The sequence below is a fragment of the Sorex araneus genome, chromosome 6, assembly GCF_027595985.1.
Source record: "Sorex araneus isolate mSorAra2 chromosome 6, mSorAra2.pri, whole genome shotgun sequence".
Classification (NCBI taxonomy): Eukaryota; Metazoa; Chordata; class Mammalia; order Eulipotyphla; family Soricidae; genus Sorex; species Sorex araneus.
In genome coordinates this window covers 157922767-157940996 of record NC_073307.1, presented here as the reverse complement: position 1 = coordinate 157940996, position 18230 = coordinate 157922767, and the positions used below count along the sequence as shown (strand labels likewise).

General features: G+C 40.9%; 1 protein-coding gene across 1 annotated transcript; it reads left to right on the top strand.

Moving 5' to 3' along the window:
* Positions 1-248: 248 nt before the first annotated feature.
* LOC101550547 (olfactory receptor 10V1) lies at positions 249-1178 on the top strand. The gene has a single exon (XM_004620791.2). It carries the CDS (start codon positions 249-251, stop codon positions 1176-1178), a length of 930 nt encoding a protein of 309 aa, XP_004620848.2.
* The last annotated feature ends 17052 nt before the right edge of the window (positions 1179-18230 follow it).

Genomic DNA, 18230 nt, shown 5'->3' with positions numbered 1-18230 from the left:
ATGGTCATAAAAATATCCAACACTGAGAGGTTTGTCTTTGGTACCTGAAAATGGGACTGGAAAAGTGAAGAGGCAGCAAATGTATCGGTTTTTTCTTTATATCATCTACCTAAGTAAAATATGTGCATATTGCCGAGATGCCTTGGAACAACGTTTTGGTGCTGAAAGGAGTAAAGAAAGCATCATATTAAATGAGAGCTACCTAGAGACTCGTCATCTTTCCTTTTTGCAGGTCCAATATGCTAGCCATGGAAGGAATAAATAAAACTGCCAAGATACAATTTTTCTTTCGCCCTTTCTCCACTGACCCTAAGATACAGGTACTCATATTTGTGGCCTTCCTGGCAATGTACCTAATGAGCCTCGGTGGAAATGCCACAATCGCAGTCATTGTCCAGATCAATCACTCCCTTCACACTCCCATGTACTTCTTCCTGGCTAACCTGGCAGTTCTGGAAATCTTCTACACTTCTTCCATTGCCCCACTGGCCTTGGCAAACCTTATTACAATGGGGAAAACTTCTGTTTCCCTCCCTGGTTGTGGCACACAAATGTTCTTCTTCGTCTTTTTGGGAGGAGCTGACTGTGTCCTCCTGGCAGTCATGGCCTACGACCGGTTTATAGCCATCTGCTACCCTCTGAGATACACCCTCCTCATGAGCTGGCCCTTGTGTGTGGAGCTGATGGTCGGGTCCCTGGTTCTGGGGTTCTTCCTATCACTGACTCTAACCGCTGTGATCTTCCACCTCCCATTCTGTGATAACCATGAGATATACCACTTCTACTGTGACATGCCCGCAGTCATGCGTCTGACTTGTTCCAACACGCATATTCACGAGACTGCCTTATATATCATCAGCTTCATTGTCCTCAGCATCCCCCTCTCGCTCATCTCTATCTCCTACGTCTTCATCGTGGCGGCCATCCTGCGGATCCGCTCGGCCGAAGGGCGCCACCGAGCCTTCTCCACCTGCTCTTCTCACCTCTTGGTGGTCCTCCTGCAATATGGCTGCACTAGCTTCATATACTTGTCCCCCAGTTCCAGCTACTCTCCTGAGAGAGGACGGGTGGTCTCCGTAGTCTACACTTTTATCACCCCCATCCTAAACCCCTTGATCTATAGTATGAGAAACAAGGAGCTGAAAGACGCCCTACGGAAGGTACTGAGAAAGTTCTAGGTAGGGGGGGTCATGGGCTTCCTTAAACTGCGACCCTTTTGAGAGATAACGTGGGTGGCTCTTAATATTATGCTGGATACCTCAGAGGGTTTGGAATGCATGCTGTGCATGGGAGAGCCCCAGGTTCAATCCCTGCACTTCTGAATACTGCTTGGAATGACCTAAATTTGGCCTAAAACAAAAATATAATCATAAACAAACAAATAATAGAATTAACTAAACTGGTACCATTAACATATGATAGGAAAGTCATCATAAACTGGAAATAAATGCAAGTGACAAATAGAAATAAAGCCGATGGGGGGGGGGGTGGGAGGGACTGGGATATCTCCGTGGTGAAAGGGCCTCCCTTGCAAGTATGAGATTTCAAGTTTAGTGCTGCCCTACATTCATGAAGCACAGTCCAGATTGCTCTGCTCTTCGGGACCCCCCCAAACCACCCCCCCATATCACAGTCAGTTAGGTAAGTACAACTGAAGTGTGAAACCCCTGGGCCAGTGCCACAGCTCAAACACGGCATGAGTACAGTGACAAGGTACAGTGACGAGTAGGTGAGCCCTGTTGGCCACAGATATGGGTAAAAGCAGAGTGAAACCCCCAAGTGGAGATGTGTTCAAGCTTAGAAAATAAAGTGAGTGACTATGTCCTCCAAACCCCTACCCCAGCAAACACATTAACCATGTGTATGTAGGAACTCTGATCACCACAAAGCAAAAAGGGGGAAAGATGAGGAGAAGAGAGGAGGAGAGTGGAGGGGAAGAAGAGGTTGCATTTATTATGTAGAACAACATGATAGCCTGTGTATGGATTAAAAGGGGACCATCAGCATTAACTGGGTATCAACTCTCTAGTAGGAACTCTATTTGGGTTATAACATTTACCCCATAGAAAATATGGTGTTGATTTCTTCGGGAAAGAAATCAAAAGTACTAACAAAAGTCAAATCAAGGATAAGAATTCAAGTATTGAAGCATAGAGGGCACTTGCCTTTCATGCAGCCAACCCAGGTTCTATCCCAGCACCCCATATGGTCCCCTGAGCCCTACCAGGAGTGATATCTGAGCACAGAGTTAGGAGTAAGCCATAAACACGGCTAGGTTTGCATCCCCCTCCAAGAAAGAAAGTTAAATCTGGGATAATAATTCAAGTATTAGAATCAGAGAGATAGCACAGTGGTTAGAATACTTGCCTTGCATGCAGTAGACCCCAGAACCCCATAAGGGTACCCTATGTGGTTCTCCAAGCATCTCTAGGAGTAATCCCTGAATGTAGAGCCAGGAATAAGTCCTGAGTACAGCCAGTATCTCCCACCCCCAGCAGGAAAAAAAAAGAAAAAAGAAAAAATAATTCAAGTACTTAGAAATCTAAAAACATTTTTTTTCACACCATGCCACTCTCCTTGATCTATTCTTGCTCTGCTAGCAGGATCTCTGTACAAGTCTCCCCATCTCTCTAGGCTTCGGTCCATATAGCAGGGGGTAAGAGTTTTGATAGTTACAAAAGGGGAAATCTCCATCCCCATCCCAACCCCTACCGCCTGCATTTTTTGTTTTGAAAAAGAAAACTTTGAAAAAGAAAACTCCTGATGGTGTTCATAAATTCCTAAAAGTAATCCAATAATGGAAGAAAATGTTGACTTTAATAACTGAAAATCCAGGAAAGGAAGCAAATGAGCAGCTCCTTGGCTGGGAGTAGACAAGCATCTCGCCTGCATCATCCTACATCAGGCAGTAAGCCTGATGATTTGCACTTTCTTAAGAAAGATCACTAAATTATAAAACACTCCCCTTCTTGTGGGACATCTGCTAACAACTTCCTTCCCAGAGGCCCCGTTTTTCCCTTCTATAGTTCTTTTTGACATGATGGCTTTGCACATGGATCTGGAAAAACTTTTCATTTCCTGTGAATCTCCCAGTCCTCTTTTTTTCTAGGGCAAGCATTTCATAAACTTTTCTTCTAGGTTATTATATTTGGAACTTCTCACCATACAGGCATCTTCTATGTTTTCTATAGCTCCACATGCTTCAACAATTTTTTGAATTTGGAAATAAACATACTACACCAGAAATGTTCTATACTGGAAAAATGTTACTTTCATGACCTGTAGACTATATATTCAAAATTTATCTTTGTTACTTGAGTTTCTAAGTTTTCTACAAATAAAATCTCCATATACTTTTCAATTGACTTTCAACTTTGCCCAGTTGCCATTTTGATGAATATACATCTTGGATTTGCCATCTAAAACTGATAAGGCTTGTGTTGATTCAATCTGCCAAAATCATCTTCAAGATTTATTTTATTAACTATAATTTTCTGTCATGTAAAATTGCTATCATATTTCATTTCATCAACTCTAATCATTCATAAATATCTAGAATGGGGCAAAATAAATGAAGTACCTTTGGGAATTCCTGACTTTTGGATGTTGTCCAACTAGATAGAACTCTGTTCAATTAATACCTCTGTGAAAACTTGTCACTATTATGACCTCCAGTAGATCACACATCTTTGTATTCAAGCCTTTAGGAAGAAAATCATACAGCCTAGTCAAAGACTGAAAGAAAATCAGGGAAGTGGGGCTGGAACGATGGCACACTGGGTAGGGCATTTGCCTTGCAGGCGGCTGACCCAGGTTCGATCCCCAGCATCCCATATGGTCCCCCAAGCACCGTCAGGAGTAATTCCTGAATGCAGAGCCAGGAGTATCCCCTGTGCATCCCCGGGTGTGACCCAAAAAGCAAAAAAAAAGAAAAAAAGAAAAAACAGGAAAGGCCATATTTGTATCAGATCAAATAGAATTCAAGTTAAAAATAATACGAGCTAGGAATGGACATCACATACTGGTTTGATATCAATAAAGCAAGAGGACTTAACTCTCATAAATATAAATGCATCATTTGAATAGATGGCAACATTTTTTAAGTGACTGGTAGTAGACCTGAGGAGACATACCTATAGCAACACAAAAGTAGTGGAAGATTTTAACATGCAACTCTCATCATTGGACAGAAAAATCAGATATAACATATATTTATAAGACATGAGAAAAGAACATACAATTGCATACAGTCATAAAATTGGGTTGTGCCGAGACTGGACCAATAATACAGAGGGTAGGGCATTTGCCTGGAACACAGCTGATCTAGATTCAATCCCCAGCAGCCAATGAGATCTCCTGAGCCCACCAAGAGAGATCCCTGAGCACAGCACCAAAAGTAAACTCTTCAAATAGCAGGGTGTGAACCCCCCACAAAAAAAGTGTTGTGCCAGTGCACAAAACAAGAAAATAATATATTAACTGTTAAACCCCATATTTGGGAACTTAGTCCTTGCTTATAATTATTTTGTTATCTTTATGCACAGTAATTAAATAAACCTTCTATTTTATTCCTTTTTTAAATTTTTTTCTATTTTATTCTTAAGCATGATGATTATGCCTTAAGGTCACAAAATGTCAACTGAGAATTATATCATACCTACATATATATCCCTAAAGGTCCTAGTTTCCTTTAATAAGGCCCAGGGTAGTGAATCTGAAGAGTGGGTAATTACTGAGCTGAAGCCCTGGTCTCCTGACAAATCTCTTGCTCCAATATCAACATTCAAAACTTCAGCTTCCACTTTTCAGTTGGCTAGACTTTAAAATCAATTATTCCTTTTGTTTCCTACTTTATAATACCCTTTGCTTTGATTATTCCTTTTACCAACCAAGATGACTGAAAACAAGCAATGTGGAACTTCTGATGACTTTCCCCTTTGAATGTGAAAGTTGTAAGACTACACATGTTCAGAACTTAACCATGTACAAAACTTTCTTCTTTTTTTCTTTTTGGGTCACACCAGCAATGCTCAGGAGTTACTCCTGGCTCTGTACTCAGAAATTACTCCTGGTGGTGCTTGGGGGACCATATGGGATGCCGGGAATTGAACCCAGGTTGGCTGCGTGCAAGACAAATGCCATACCAACTGTACTATCGCTCTGATCCCAAAAGACTCTTTCAAGAATACTATAATTTTTATTCTTGAGCAGAAATTCTAATGAAACTTACCGTAAACTTTCTGCCATCTAGAAAATGTTACATGAAGACAATTATCAAACTTGCTCTAGGTTACCCAACTAGTAAGAGAAGTAGAAGTTCCATTTAAAAGTTCTAACTACCCCGGGGGCTAGAGTGATAGCACAGCGGGTAGGGCGTTTGCCTTGCACGCGGCCGACCCAGGTTCGATTCCCAGCATCCCATATGGTCCCCTGAGCACGACCAGGAATAATTCCTGAGTGCAGTACCAGGAGTAACCGCTGTGCATCGCCAGGTGTGACCCAAAATGCAAAAAAAATAATAATAATAATAATTATAATAATAATAAAAGTTCTAACTACCTTCAATGCACAAGTTCCCATGATCACCTACTGTTATGGAATAATGATTGATCTGAAACCTTGGTCTCCTGACATATCTCCTCCTCTTATGTCAACATTCAAAACTTCAGTTTATTTCTGGGTTTTGTTGAGGTTTTGTCACTAATTATTCCTTGTGTCCCTTTTATGTAATACTATGGCCTTTGAATATTTCCTTCCTAATTCAAGACGTTGAGTTAAAAGTGAAATGAGTCAGAAAAAGAGGGACAGACATAGAATGACTGCATTCATTTGTGCAATATAAAATGTTATAAGACTAACACCCAAGGACAACATCTCGATTGTCACGGCCAGAAAAACTACCCCATTATTAGAAACCTGCCTCGTGAGCTGAGGGAGAAGACAGATGGGATAGAGAAGAGATCACTAAGTCAATGATGGTTGGAGGAATCACTCGGAATGGCAGATGTGTACTGAAATTAGATAAAGGCCCAAACATGATGGCCTCTCATTATCTGTATTGCAAACCATAATTCTCAAAAGTAGAGAGAGTGTAAGAAGGAAACTGCCACAGAGGAAGGGTGGTGGCAGAAAGGATACTGGGGACATTGGTAGTGGAAAATGTACACTGGTGGAGGAATGAGTGTTCAATCATTGTATGACTGAAGCTCTGACTTGACAGAAACTCTTGAAAGTGGGTCTGACTGCTGAAAGGAACAGGAGGGTCAAGGTTCTTGCTATGACTTGGCACTTAATTGTGGGCAGGGATTTAGGGACATTCAGAGATGGGGCACAACGTGGTAAAGGCCTGAGGATTGAGAGGAAGATTTACAACTAACACTTGAGACAGAAAGTAGGCTCTCCCTTGGGAGAAAGGAAGGCAAGACCTCAGTCAATGCCAGTAGATTTCTTAGTAGATTTCCAGGGATACCACCAAATGTTTTACCTCTGTGTTCAGAAGCCAACTTGTCCCTAGAAAAATTAAAATTCTGTTTTTCTTAAACAAGATCGGGGGGTGGGGGAGGAAAGAAATCTGTGAACTGGACAACACTGCAGAAAGCAGAATTGTTATCTAACTTTTGATTTTCCATCCAAGCAATCAATGACTTTTCTAAGATCCTGATCTCATCATTTATGTCAGGGTCCTTATAACTTATCTTTGATTAAGAGAGATAAGAAGAATTCTAAAAAATATTTTCTGTGAATTAAATAACTTCCAGTTTTGGGTCGGAGCTATAGGACCTCGGGTAGGGTGTTTGCATTGTGCACAGCCGACCCGGGTTCGATCCCCGGCATCCCATAAGGTCCCCCAAGCACTGCCAGAAGTAATTCCTGAGTACAGAGCCAGGAGTAACCCCTGAACATCCCTGGGTGTGACCCAAAAATAAAAATAAAATAAAATAACTTCCATGGCCAGAGCGATAGAAAAGCAGGTAGGGCATTTGCCTTGCACACGCAGACCCAGGTTTTATTCCTCGGTCCCTCTCTGAGAGCCCAGCAAGCTCAGAGTATCCTGCCCTCACGGCAAAGCCTGGCAAGCTACCCGTGGTGTATTCAAATTGCCAAAAACAGAACAACAAGTCTCACATTGGAGACGTTACTGGTGCTCGCTCAAGAGCAAATCGATGAACAATGGAATGACAGTGCTACAGTGCTACAGTTTGTATTCAGAGTAGAGAACCATCTGACATGTTCCGATGAGGAGACACCTGCGAGGCATACTTCTGATCCCAAGAATGGCAATGACCATTGTGTGGGAAGCAGACTAATCATCTTTTTTTTTTTTTAATTTTATTGAATCACCATGTGGAGGGTTACATAGTTCTCAGGATTATGTCGGTTATACAATTCTCAAACACCCTTCCCTTCACCAGTGCCCATCTTCCATCACCAACCCCCCCAGTATACCTGCCGCCCCCTCCCACCTCCCCAGTCCCCACCCTTGTACATGATAAGTTTCACTTCGTTTATGCCTTATCTCGATTACATTCCATGTTTCAACACACAACTCACTACCGTTGTTGGGGTTTCCCCCCAAAAAGGAAAGCAGTCCTATTGCCAAGGAGGCATTTGATAGTTCTCCACTGCTAAGAATATAGAGATATTAAGTCCCGCTGTTTGTTACATAACTTTTCTTTTTCCCCTTTGCCCCGCGCCACCGAGTTCACGCCTGTTTAGTAATCGCCACGCTGCCTGACAAGGGAAAAAAAAAACCGAAAAGGATGGTTAATTTCCCGTCATCGGCAGGCGTGGGGCTCTGGCTTAGTTGATAGACTAGTAGAGTGGCAGACTAATCATCTTAAACATTCCAACTCTCCATGTGGTCTGAAAAATCAGGAAGAAATACTTTTGGCTCTGATCCCAAAATTTTCCTACTGAGATGTTCCTACTGTATTGTATTATTTATGAGGGTCATGAGACCGTATGTTGAAATAATCCTTAAAAGAACCTCAGAATAGGGGCTGGAACGATAGCACAGTGGGTGGGGCATTTGCCTTACACGCAGCCGACCCGGGTTCGATTCCCAGCATCCCATATGGTCCCCTGAGCACCGCCAGGAGTAATTCCTGAGTGCATGAGCCAGAAGTGACCCCTGTGCATTGCCAGGTGTGACCCAAAAGCAAAAAAAAAAAAAAAGAACCTCAGAATCTCCCAGATTACACTATACATTCTCTCTCTGCTACAAAAAGTTACAGAAATCCTTCAATCATTTATTTATGATTTCTCATATTATGGTATTATCATATACCATATGGTGCTGGTGCTGGATATACAATGGAATAGCTACAAGTCACTGTTGAATGTGATAGAAAACATCATGTAAACAACTAAGTTACCAGTATAGTAAAATAATAATTAAAAGTTAGATAATTTAGTATTCACAAAACTGCCAATAATTATAGAAAGTCCTGATTCAAATTGGAGTATTAACAACGCGATGCCAGCTTACTTATACTTTGTTCTGCGGTGACAATCAGGGGCAAAAGACTTTTTTATTTTACATACGGTATTGAAATCTAGATAACTAGTCACCATAAATTTTACATATCTAAGGATTATATGAGAACAAGAACTTATCAGCAGGGCTAGGGAGATACTTCAAAAGGCTTTGCATAAAGGAAGCCCTGAGTTTGATCCACAAATACATAAATACATGGGATCATGTATTTATGATCCCATAATAAATAGATGTGCATCTGTGCTTAGATGTGCACCTCTAAGCACAGAGATGAGAGTAATCACCAAGCACTGCCATGTCAGCTCCCAAATCAAAATTTCAAAAGCACCATCATTGGGTGTTTTGTAATATTATAATATCAAAATAAGAACTCTTGTTTATTACAATATTCACAAGGGGGCATTAGATTGTTTTTAGTCTAGATTCTGTGATTTATAAAATAGTAACTTATTATTTCTCATGCACATAATTCCAACGCCACACCCATCGTGAGTCTACCAAACTCCCTCCCACAAGGAACCCAACTCCCCTCCCTTTCAACTACCGTCACCACCAATTCCTGTTGTGTTGCCTTTGGCACTTCATTGCTATCTCGTTGTTTATTTTTTTAAGTCCCACATGTGAGAGAGATCATTATCTATCCCTTTTCTTCTGACTTCTCTTAGCAAGATACCCTCCACTTTCATCCATGTTGCAGTAAATGACAAGATTTTGTTCTTTCTTAGAGCTGCACAGTACTCCACTGTGTATATATATATATATATATATATATATATATATGTATAATCATGGTCACTGTATTCTCTCCTGGAACTAAAAAAATTTAAAACTTTATCAAGAAGTTGTTATATATATCAACTTCCTGATAAGGTTTTTTATTTTATACATCAGTTCTGAAAATAGCCCATATGAAAATACCAGTTCCTAAATAAATCATGTTACACTCATTGTCTCATTAAAACTTTACTAAAACTTTAAGAATAAAGATAAATAGGGGCTGGAACAACAACACAGTGGGTAGGGCGTTTGCCTTGCACTCGGCAGACCCAGGTTCAAATCCCAGCATCCCATATGGTCCCCTGAGCACCGCCAGGAGTAATTCCTGAGTGCAGAGCCAGGAGTAACCCCTGTGCATCACCGGGTGTGATCCAAAAAAGCAAAATAATAATAATAATAATAATAATAATAGAGATAAATAAACTGAAGTTCCTAGAGATTGAATGGTCAATTGCACAGCTAGTGAGTAGCAGTCAGGTGATATTCCCAGGTCTGTTCAGTTCCAGTCTTTCACTTTACAAAGGCTTCCCAGCCGCCTATGTGGACCCCCGAGTACCACTGTATCTTCATGCACCAGATCTGGTGCTTTGGAGGCTGGTAAGCACAGCTTTAACTCCTAGTATACCTGAATTATTTATAGGCTAAGCCTCCACTGTTTCTGTAAATTTTAGTTGAATCAGTAGCATTTTAATATTCTCATTTCATTTTTATCGAGGTGTTTAATGATAACAATCTAATTAATGTTTGGATCATACACTAGTACTATACCACACTCACTCTCCAGAGTGCCAATTACTCTGCACCTAGGATTTCTTAGGTTTCTTCTAATCACTGTCCCTAATCCTTGTCCCCCTTAATCCCAGAATTAGTATACTCAGTTCTTGGTAGGCAAAATGTATTTGTTTTCATAGACCACTGTCTTATTCCCATGCTTTGTTTCATTTATTTCTCCACAGGAGTGAGATATCAAGTATCTGTCCCTCCTCCTATATTCACTTCCCTCTAGCATGATATACTCCAGTTCCACCCCTATCTAGCAAAGTGTAAAAAAAAATCATCCTTTCTTGTAGGTGAGTAGTAGTTCATTGTGGTTATATCCACAATTTCTTGATCCATTCATCTTTCCTTGGACACTGGAATTCTTTCCAGATCTTGGGTATTGTAAATAGCATTGCAGTGGTTATAGGAGTGGAAATATGTTTTTTAACGGTTTTGTGTTAAAATAGATGTCAATAAATGAAATCAGTGGTCATTCGGGAGTTCTTTTTAATTTTTGGCTGTTTGTTTTCCTCCCATGAACAAAATAAGTCACACTTTTGAAAACAATGTGCTCTGCCTAGATGAAAACCTACCCAAGCTGTGAAAAAGATGTTCAATTATTTATTCATCCAACATGTACAGGTCACATATGAAACATTCGAGGGGAGTAAGAAGATACAGAGCTTATATATAAATCTGTGACACACTACACAAGATGTGCAACTTATAATTTACCATATATAAGAATGTTTTCATTGTCTGATTGTAATCAGTAGAATTTTATTAACGCTCCAAAGATAGGCATCTATATTTGTGCTGCTTCTAAATGGATATACACAGGGACTGGAGAAATAGTACAGCAGGCAAGGCACTTGAAACTTTCACAGTCATTTTGAAAATCTGCTTGGCAGAGGGTTGGCACAAGGCTTTCTTAATCTTTTCTTCTCATCTCTCTATAGTTCTCCTCCAAAATAGTTGGTGTAGTCTTATGTACTTCTTACCCCAGTTCTAGCTATAACCACAAAATGGGCTGTGTCTATACATTTGTCTGTTGTCTATACATTTGTAACCCCTCTCCTGAATCCCTTGATCTACAGCATGAGAAACAAGGAGCTGAAAGATGCATTAAATAAGGGGATGAAAAGACACAAAATGAAATGGAAACGTGGGGGTTCCTGAACTCAGGTGAATGACAATCAATCATTCTCCAAAAAAACATAGAGTTGGAGACAACTCGAAGACCTCTGTGCATGTTGGAGGCCCACCACACTTGATTGCCAGCACTACATGGTCATGCTGAGCACTGTCATGAATGACCCTCAAGCATAGTGCTAGGAGTAGCCCAGATTACTACCTGTTGTCACCCCAAAATAAATAAATCAATGATAATAATAATAATAATTCTTCCAAGGATCACATAATCTTGACTTTTGGGAATTGAATGAGAACTTCCTCTGCCCTGGTTCTTATTTCTACTTCTCAAATATAGTGTAAGCTCTAGACAACAGCAACTGTCATTTAAGAGAGAAGGGAGTGAGAGGCGGTACAAAGTGTTCAGCCCCTAGCCTTGCATTAGGCTGACTGCAGTTTAACATAATGCCACAAGTCCTCTAGCCTGTCCCCAAGCACTGCCAAGGTGACCCAAGTAATAGACATAGCAGTGGAACTGCATTTAGGGCTCTGGGATTGAACCACAGACATAGCTGGCTCACAATCACCAGAAAGAACCCTTAGGTCTCCTGATGACTGTTTGCGAGATTCTCCAGATATTTTTTGAAAAAATTACAAATGAAAACTCAATTAAAATGGGTAAGGATAGGAATGCCTAATAGACTGGAATTATGATTAAGAACCCTAATATCACAAAACAAAAAAATAGTATAGGAGTTGAGACACTTGCCTTCCATATGGAGGATACCAGTTTAATCCCAGACACAGCATATGGTCCTCAAGAACCTTGAGGAAAAATCCCTGAGTACCTGCCAGGAGTAATCATTAACCACCAATGAGTCCTCTCCCTCCAAAAAAATTTTTTTCCTAAAAATATGTATCACTGTATCACTGTCATCCCATTGTTCATCGATTAACTTGAGCGGGCACCAGTAACGTTTCTATTCCTCCCAGCCCTGAGATTTCAGCAACTTCTCCTTACTCGTCTTTCCCAACTATTGGAGGCTCTTTCAGGGTCAGGAGAATGAGACCTATCATTACTGTTTTTGGCATATCGAATACGCCATGGGTAGCTTGCCAGACTCTGCCCATCTAAAAATATGAAGAGATAATAAATTTAAAAATAAGGAAATAAAAAAATAAACTAGAAAATAATATATTTTAATAAAGAAAAGATGAAAAAGTGATGGGCCCAAGATCTGCCTTGCAAGCATCAGGTCAATAAGCCTATCCCCACCACTCCAAGCACGTATCCACAGGATTCCTTTGAAATGGCATCACAGAAGAGTGAGATCACAGAAAAATGACTCCCCAGCAAGCACTGCAACTGAAGTGTACAACCACCACAATCAAGTGGGTGACCCTAGGAAGGATTGCAACCCAATACATGCAAGCACTGTAAGAGAAGCATGTAAGCACCACAACCGTGCCTGCAGGAACTCAGCTCACAGCAACAAGAAGTAAGTAGCAAAGGAAGGTGAGGCAGGGAGTTAGGAGAGTCCTGTGGCAATGAGTTTCTGGGTTATAGTAAAACAAAAAGATGTGCTATGAAGAAGTTACTCGGTGACTAGCCCTAAACTTCTAAAAGCATTGCTGCCAGGACCCGCCTTGTGGACACAGGAAGGAAGTCCTTCTAAGACCTGTAACTGACTCCAGAACAGACACAGAGAAGGCAGGAAACCCTCTCCAGAGAAGCTCCAACACCAACAAAAAAGGAAAGGAACGTCAAAGAAGACCGTCAACTGCTCCCAACTCTTTCACTTGGCTACCACCTTAGCAAAAGGCTCTTACCTAGGTAGAAAGCTCCACGTCAGCTTGGGAAAAACCCTATAAAAGTCAAGCCAAGTTGGAACAAAGGAAGTGCTGACATGTATTGCTGCTGGGTGCACGGTGCTCAAGCAGATGTGGCCTGCCTCTCCCCTCTTGAATGTGTACTTTCATACTTTAATGCTGGGACGTGGACTAGAGCTCTCTCCACCTCTGGAGAAGTCTATGTTCTCTCGAGGGCATTACTTTATTTTCCTCCTCTCTCGATTCCGTCCCCTTTCACAAGACATCTAAACAAAAGCTGTTTTAGTTAGTTAGTTAGTTATTTTGCTCTATGGGTCACACCTGGCAATGCACAGGGGTTACTCCTGGCTCTGCACTCAGGAATCACCCCTGGCAGTGCTCAGAGAACCATATGGGATGCTGGAAATCCAACCCTGGTCAACCGCGTGCAAGGCAAACGCCTTACCCGCTGTACTATTGCTCCAGCGCCAAAGCTGTTTTAATTTATATCTTGTCTCCTCCTGGAATTCTTTTCTGTAAGGGTAAGGTAATGGTCCCCAAAGGCTTGGGTGACCTAGGGAAAGTCACTCAAGTACAGATACACACCATTATTCATTGCAGCACTGAGCACAAAAGCCAGGATATGGAATTAACCTAGGAGCCTTCAACTACGGATGAATGGATTATGATGAAGGTGTGGTATAGAATACTATGCAGCTCCAAAGAAGGATGAAATCATGCAATTTCACTGCAACTTCGTTTTAACTGGAGGATATCATGCTAAGTGAATTAAGTCAGAAGGACCAATGCCAGATGGTCTCGTTTACTTGTGGTATAAAGAATACCAGGACAAGGAAATACAAGGTATCAAAGGAGAGATACCTGTATTATCCTAGACCCTAAATCATATAAATGAAAAGGACAAGGAAGAAAAGAAATTGATTTGGGAAGTAAGACGAGGCAAGTGAGAGGTCATAGGGGCAGGGGACAGGGACAGTGGGCACATTGGTGCATGTTCACAGAATCAACAACACTGAAAGCATGTGATACAAACTATAATAACCAATCCTTAAAATGTGCCTGTCCAGGCACAGAAAGATTGCATTCATCTGTGGAATATAAAGTAACAGAACAGGAGACTAACACCCAAGAGTAGTAGAGATAAGGACCAGGAGGTCTGCTCCACGGCTTGGAAACTGGCCTCACATGCTGGGGGAAAAGGCAGCTCAAATAAAGAAGGGAACACCAGGTAAAGGATGTTGGGAGGACCTATTTGGGTTGAAAGATGCGTGCCGAAAGTAGACTATAGACCGAACACAATGGTCACTCTGTTGCAAACACGATGGCCTCTATTGCAAACCACGACACCCAAAAAGAGAGAGAACGAAAGGGAATGCCCTGTCACTGAGGTGGGGGGGGGGAATGGGGGATCAAGTGGGAGTGGTAAGGAGGGATGCTGGGAACATTGGTAGGGGAGAATGGGCACTGGTGGAGGGATGGATAAACGATCATTGTATGGCTGTAATGCAAACATGAAAGTTCATAAGTTTGTAACTGTACCCCACGGTGATTCACTTTAAAAAAAAGTGCCTGTCCAAATATATTGTGTACACACACACACACACACACACACACACACACACACATATATGCACACAAGGCTCAACATTTAACAACATGTTAGTGATCTCTGATAGAGAAGGGCTTAATGGTCCCTGGGTTAAATACAACAATCTTCACACACTTTCCTCAAAGGAAACTTTCTTGGAGCATTTTCAGCGATTTATTTACAGCAAACAATACAAAATAAATTATTTCGGTTCTGCTTTGGGGCAGGGGTTGGGGTTCCAGATGGAAGCATGTGAAATATGGTGGTGAAAAGGTGTTTGAGTATTAAATGTAATCAAATATTGTGAACTACTTTATAAAGCACTATAGCACTGTCGTCCCGTTATTCATTCATTTGCTTGAGCGGGCACCAGTAACATCTCCATTGTGAGACTTGTTACTGTTTTTCGACATATCAAATACACCATGGGTAGTTTCAGGCAGAGCCTGAAAAACTGCAGGCAGGATACTCTCGGTAGCTTACTGGGCTCTCTGAGAGGGACAGAGGAATCGAACCCGGGTCTGCCATGTACAAGGCAAATGCCCTACCTGCTGTGCTATTGCTCCAGTCCACTTTATAAAAATAAAAGTAAAATTTTAACGTAAAAATATTTCTTTCCCCACCAATAAACAAACAAACAAACAAACAAACAAATAAATAAATAAATAAAATGTGTCTTTCAAGGAGGGAGGCTAGGAGTAGACGGGAACCTGGTGGAGAGAAGTCAGCACAAGTGGTGGGATTGACACCAGAACATTATACTCCTGAAATTCACTATGAATAACTTTGAAAATCATAGAACCATAATAAAAAATTAATTCTAAAAGTATATAGGGGAGGACTGGAGCAATACTACAGCAGGAAGGGCACTTGCCTTGCACGCGGCCAAGCCGGATTTGATTCCCAGCATTTCATATGGTCCCCTGAGCACAGTCAGGAGTGATTTCTGAGTGCATGAGCCAGGAATAACCCCTGAGCATCACCGGGTGTGACCCAAAAAAGAAAAAAAAAGTTTATAGGGGATGGAGAGATAGTACAATGAATAGGGAGCTTGCCTTGCATGTGGTCAGTCCAGGTTCCATCCCTGGAACTTCATATGGTCCCCTGAGCACAGCCAGGAGTGATCCCTGAGTCAAAAACCAGGAGCAATATCTGAGCAGTGAACCCACAAGGTGAGTCACAATATATGTATGTGGGGGGGGGAGGGTGGAACTAAATAAATATTTATTTCTAAATACCCAGATTTAATGCACCAAGGATTATAGCTGAAATATGAAGTACTGTGAGTCTTGAATAGATAACTCAAGGGTCAAAAGTACGTCCCTTGTATGTGGATCTCCAGCCTCCAACACCGGGGTGACTCTACTAGCCCCCAGTATGGCTCAGCCTCAACCGCAGGGCATTTCTGGGAAAGCTTTAACTATTAAGCATGGCTGGCAAGTATCACAGAAAATGGTCTTTGAAATCCCTGAGATTACACCCACAATAAATAAATAAATAAGGAGGTAAATTAAACATGCGGAGGCTCGTAAATTATACTCTGGGGTAGTCAAGCAAGTCTTCGATTTTATGATGCTGCACTAGAGCATTTGAGGAATTATAAAATTGAACTTCTAGGAACAGAATCGGAGACACGCTCTCATAGAGTGGGAGAGATTGATACTTGAGTTTCCACAAAATGCTAAGAGAGTCATTTGCTTAGCATTTACATTTGCCTCTGGGGAAAAGGCAAATTTAATCTTCCAAAGCATCAATCAACCCAGAAATAAAATTAAACAAAATAAGGAGCTGAAGCAATAGTACAGCAGGTAGGGTGCTTGCCTTGCATGTGGTCAACCTGGGCTTGATCCCCAGTACTCCATAAGGTCCCCTGCACAGGAGTGATGCCGGGATGCAGATCCAGAAGTAAGTTCTCAGTGCCACCGGTGTGGGCAAAAGTAAGATAAAACAAAATATTATCGTTTTATAAGACATGATGAAAAAGGGAAAGCTTTAACTATAAAGCATGGCTGGCAAGTATTAGAGGAATCCCCGAGAATTCAAAATGTTCTATATAAAATTATATAGAGTCCTAAAAATTGGTTGTGGAGTTGTTGTTTTTTATGTGAAACATGAAAATTTTTTAAAAGTATGCTTTAACTATTGAGCCAAATATTTGGGAATTGACATCATTTATTTAGATGTTGGCTTTCTTTGCTTTCAATTTCTGTTACCTTTGTGCAAATTAATAAAAATTCTACTTTATTCTCAATCTGATTATGCCTTAAGGTCACATAGTGTCATCTGAGAATTATTATATCATGCCCTCATATATATCCCTAAAGGTCCTATCTTCCTTTAATAAGGCCCAGGATAGTGATTCTGAAAAGTGGATAATTATTGAACTGAAACTCTGGTCTCCTGACAAATCTTTTGTTCCAATGTCAACATACAAAAATTCCAGCTTTCATTTCTGGGTTGGCTAGACTTTAAAACCAATCATTCCTGTTGCTTTCTCTTTGTAATACCCAGAAAACAAACGTGTTGCTTCAGATGACTCACCACTGGCTTTGAATATCAAAGTTGTAAGACTTCACATGTACAAAACTTTATGATGTATAAAACACTTCCAAGAATGCTGCAATTTTTATTCTTTTACCATAAATCCCTGTGAAATTTATCATACACTTTCTACAGATTGGAAAATGTAACATCAAGACAGCAGACTTGTCCAAGGTCACCCAGATAGAAAGAGAAGTAGAAGTTTCATTTAAATATTCTAATTATATTCGGTGCACACAGAAAGCACCATAAAAGCTCCCGTGATGACCTATTTGTTTGGGATAATTATTGAGCTGAAGCCTTTGTCTCTTGATGAGTGTGTTCTTCCAATGTCAACATTCAAAGCTCCAGTTTCCAGTTCTGGGTTTTGTCCAATGTTGGAAAACATTGGGCTGTCCTTGCTCCTCCCGCAGGGAACTTAGGTTTATTGAGCTACTCCCACAATAGTGCCCCTGAGGCACTCCCAATTCCATCAAGCACTAATAATCCTATATTGCTTTTCTCTTTCCTTTATGTCACTTGCACGGTTTAGCAATATCCTTTTTGTATAGACACAGGAAGACTGTTCATGTTATGCTTTGTAACAGGAGTTAATTGACTTAATTGACTCCAAACAAGATGTCCCCAGGAAGAGCCAACCTTTAAGCTTAATATATCTCTTAACTATGTTCATATAAAATTATTAGAAATGTTATAAAAATATATTCTCTATGATTGTTTAAATGAATTACTACCTGAGGAAAGGTTAAAGCAATACACCCTGAACGGAATCCTGCCCATGAGCAGATTTCCTAGTAATCTGGAGTGCTGAACTCTCAGATGAGATTTTGTCTTGAGTTAATCTCCTAGAACATCCCCCGAAGGAGTGATGTTACCTCTGTTTGTTGTTATGACAATGTTCAGCCCCACCTATGTGTACCCCATCCTCCATGATTGCTATAGAACTATGTTGTAAAGGAAAAGAAGGGACTATGGGCCTAGACGATGACTAGAAAATCAAGGATTAGAGGAGAAGACTTTGAGTTCTACTAGGAGGCTAGGATAATGGAACGATGATGACTGGGACTACGAGCAAAACCATGACTACAATTGTGCTGTAAGGGGAGA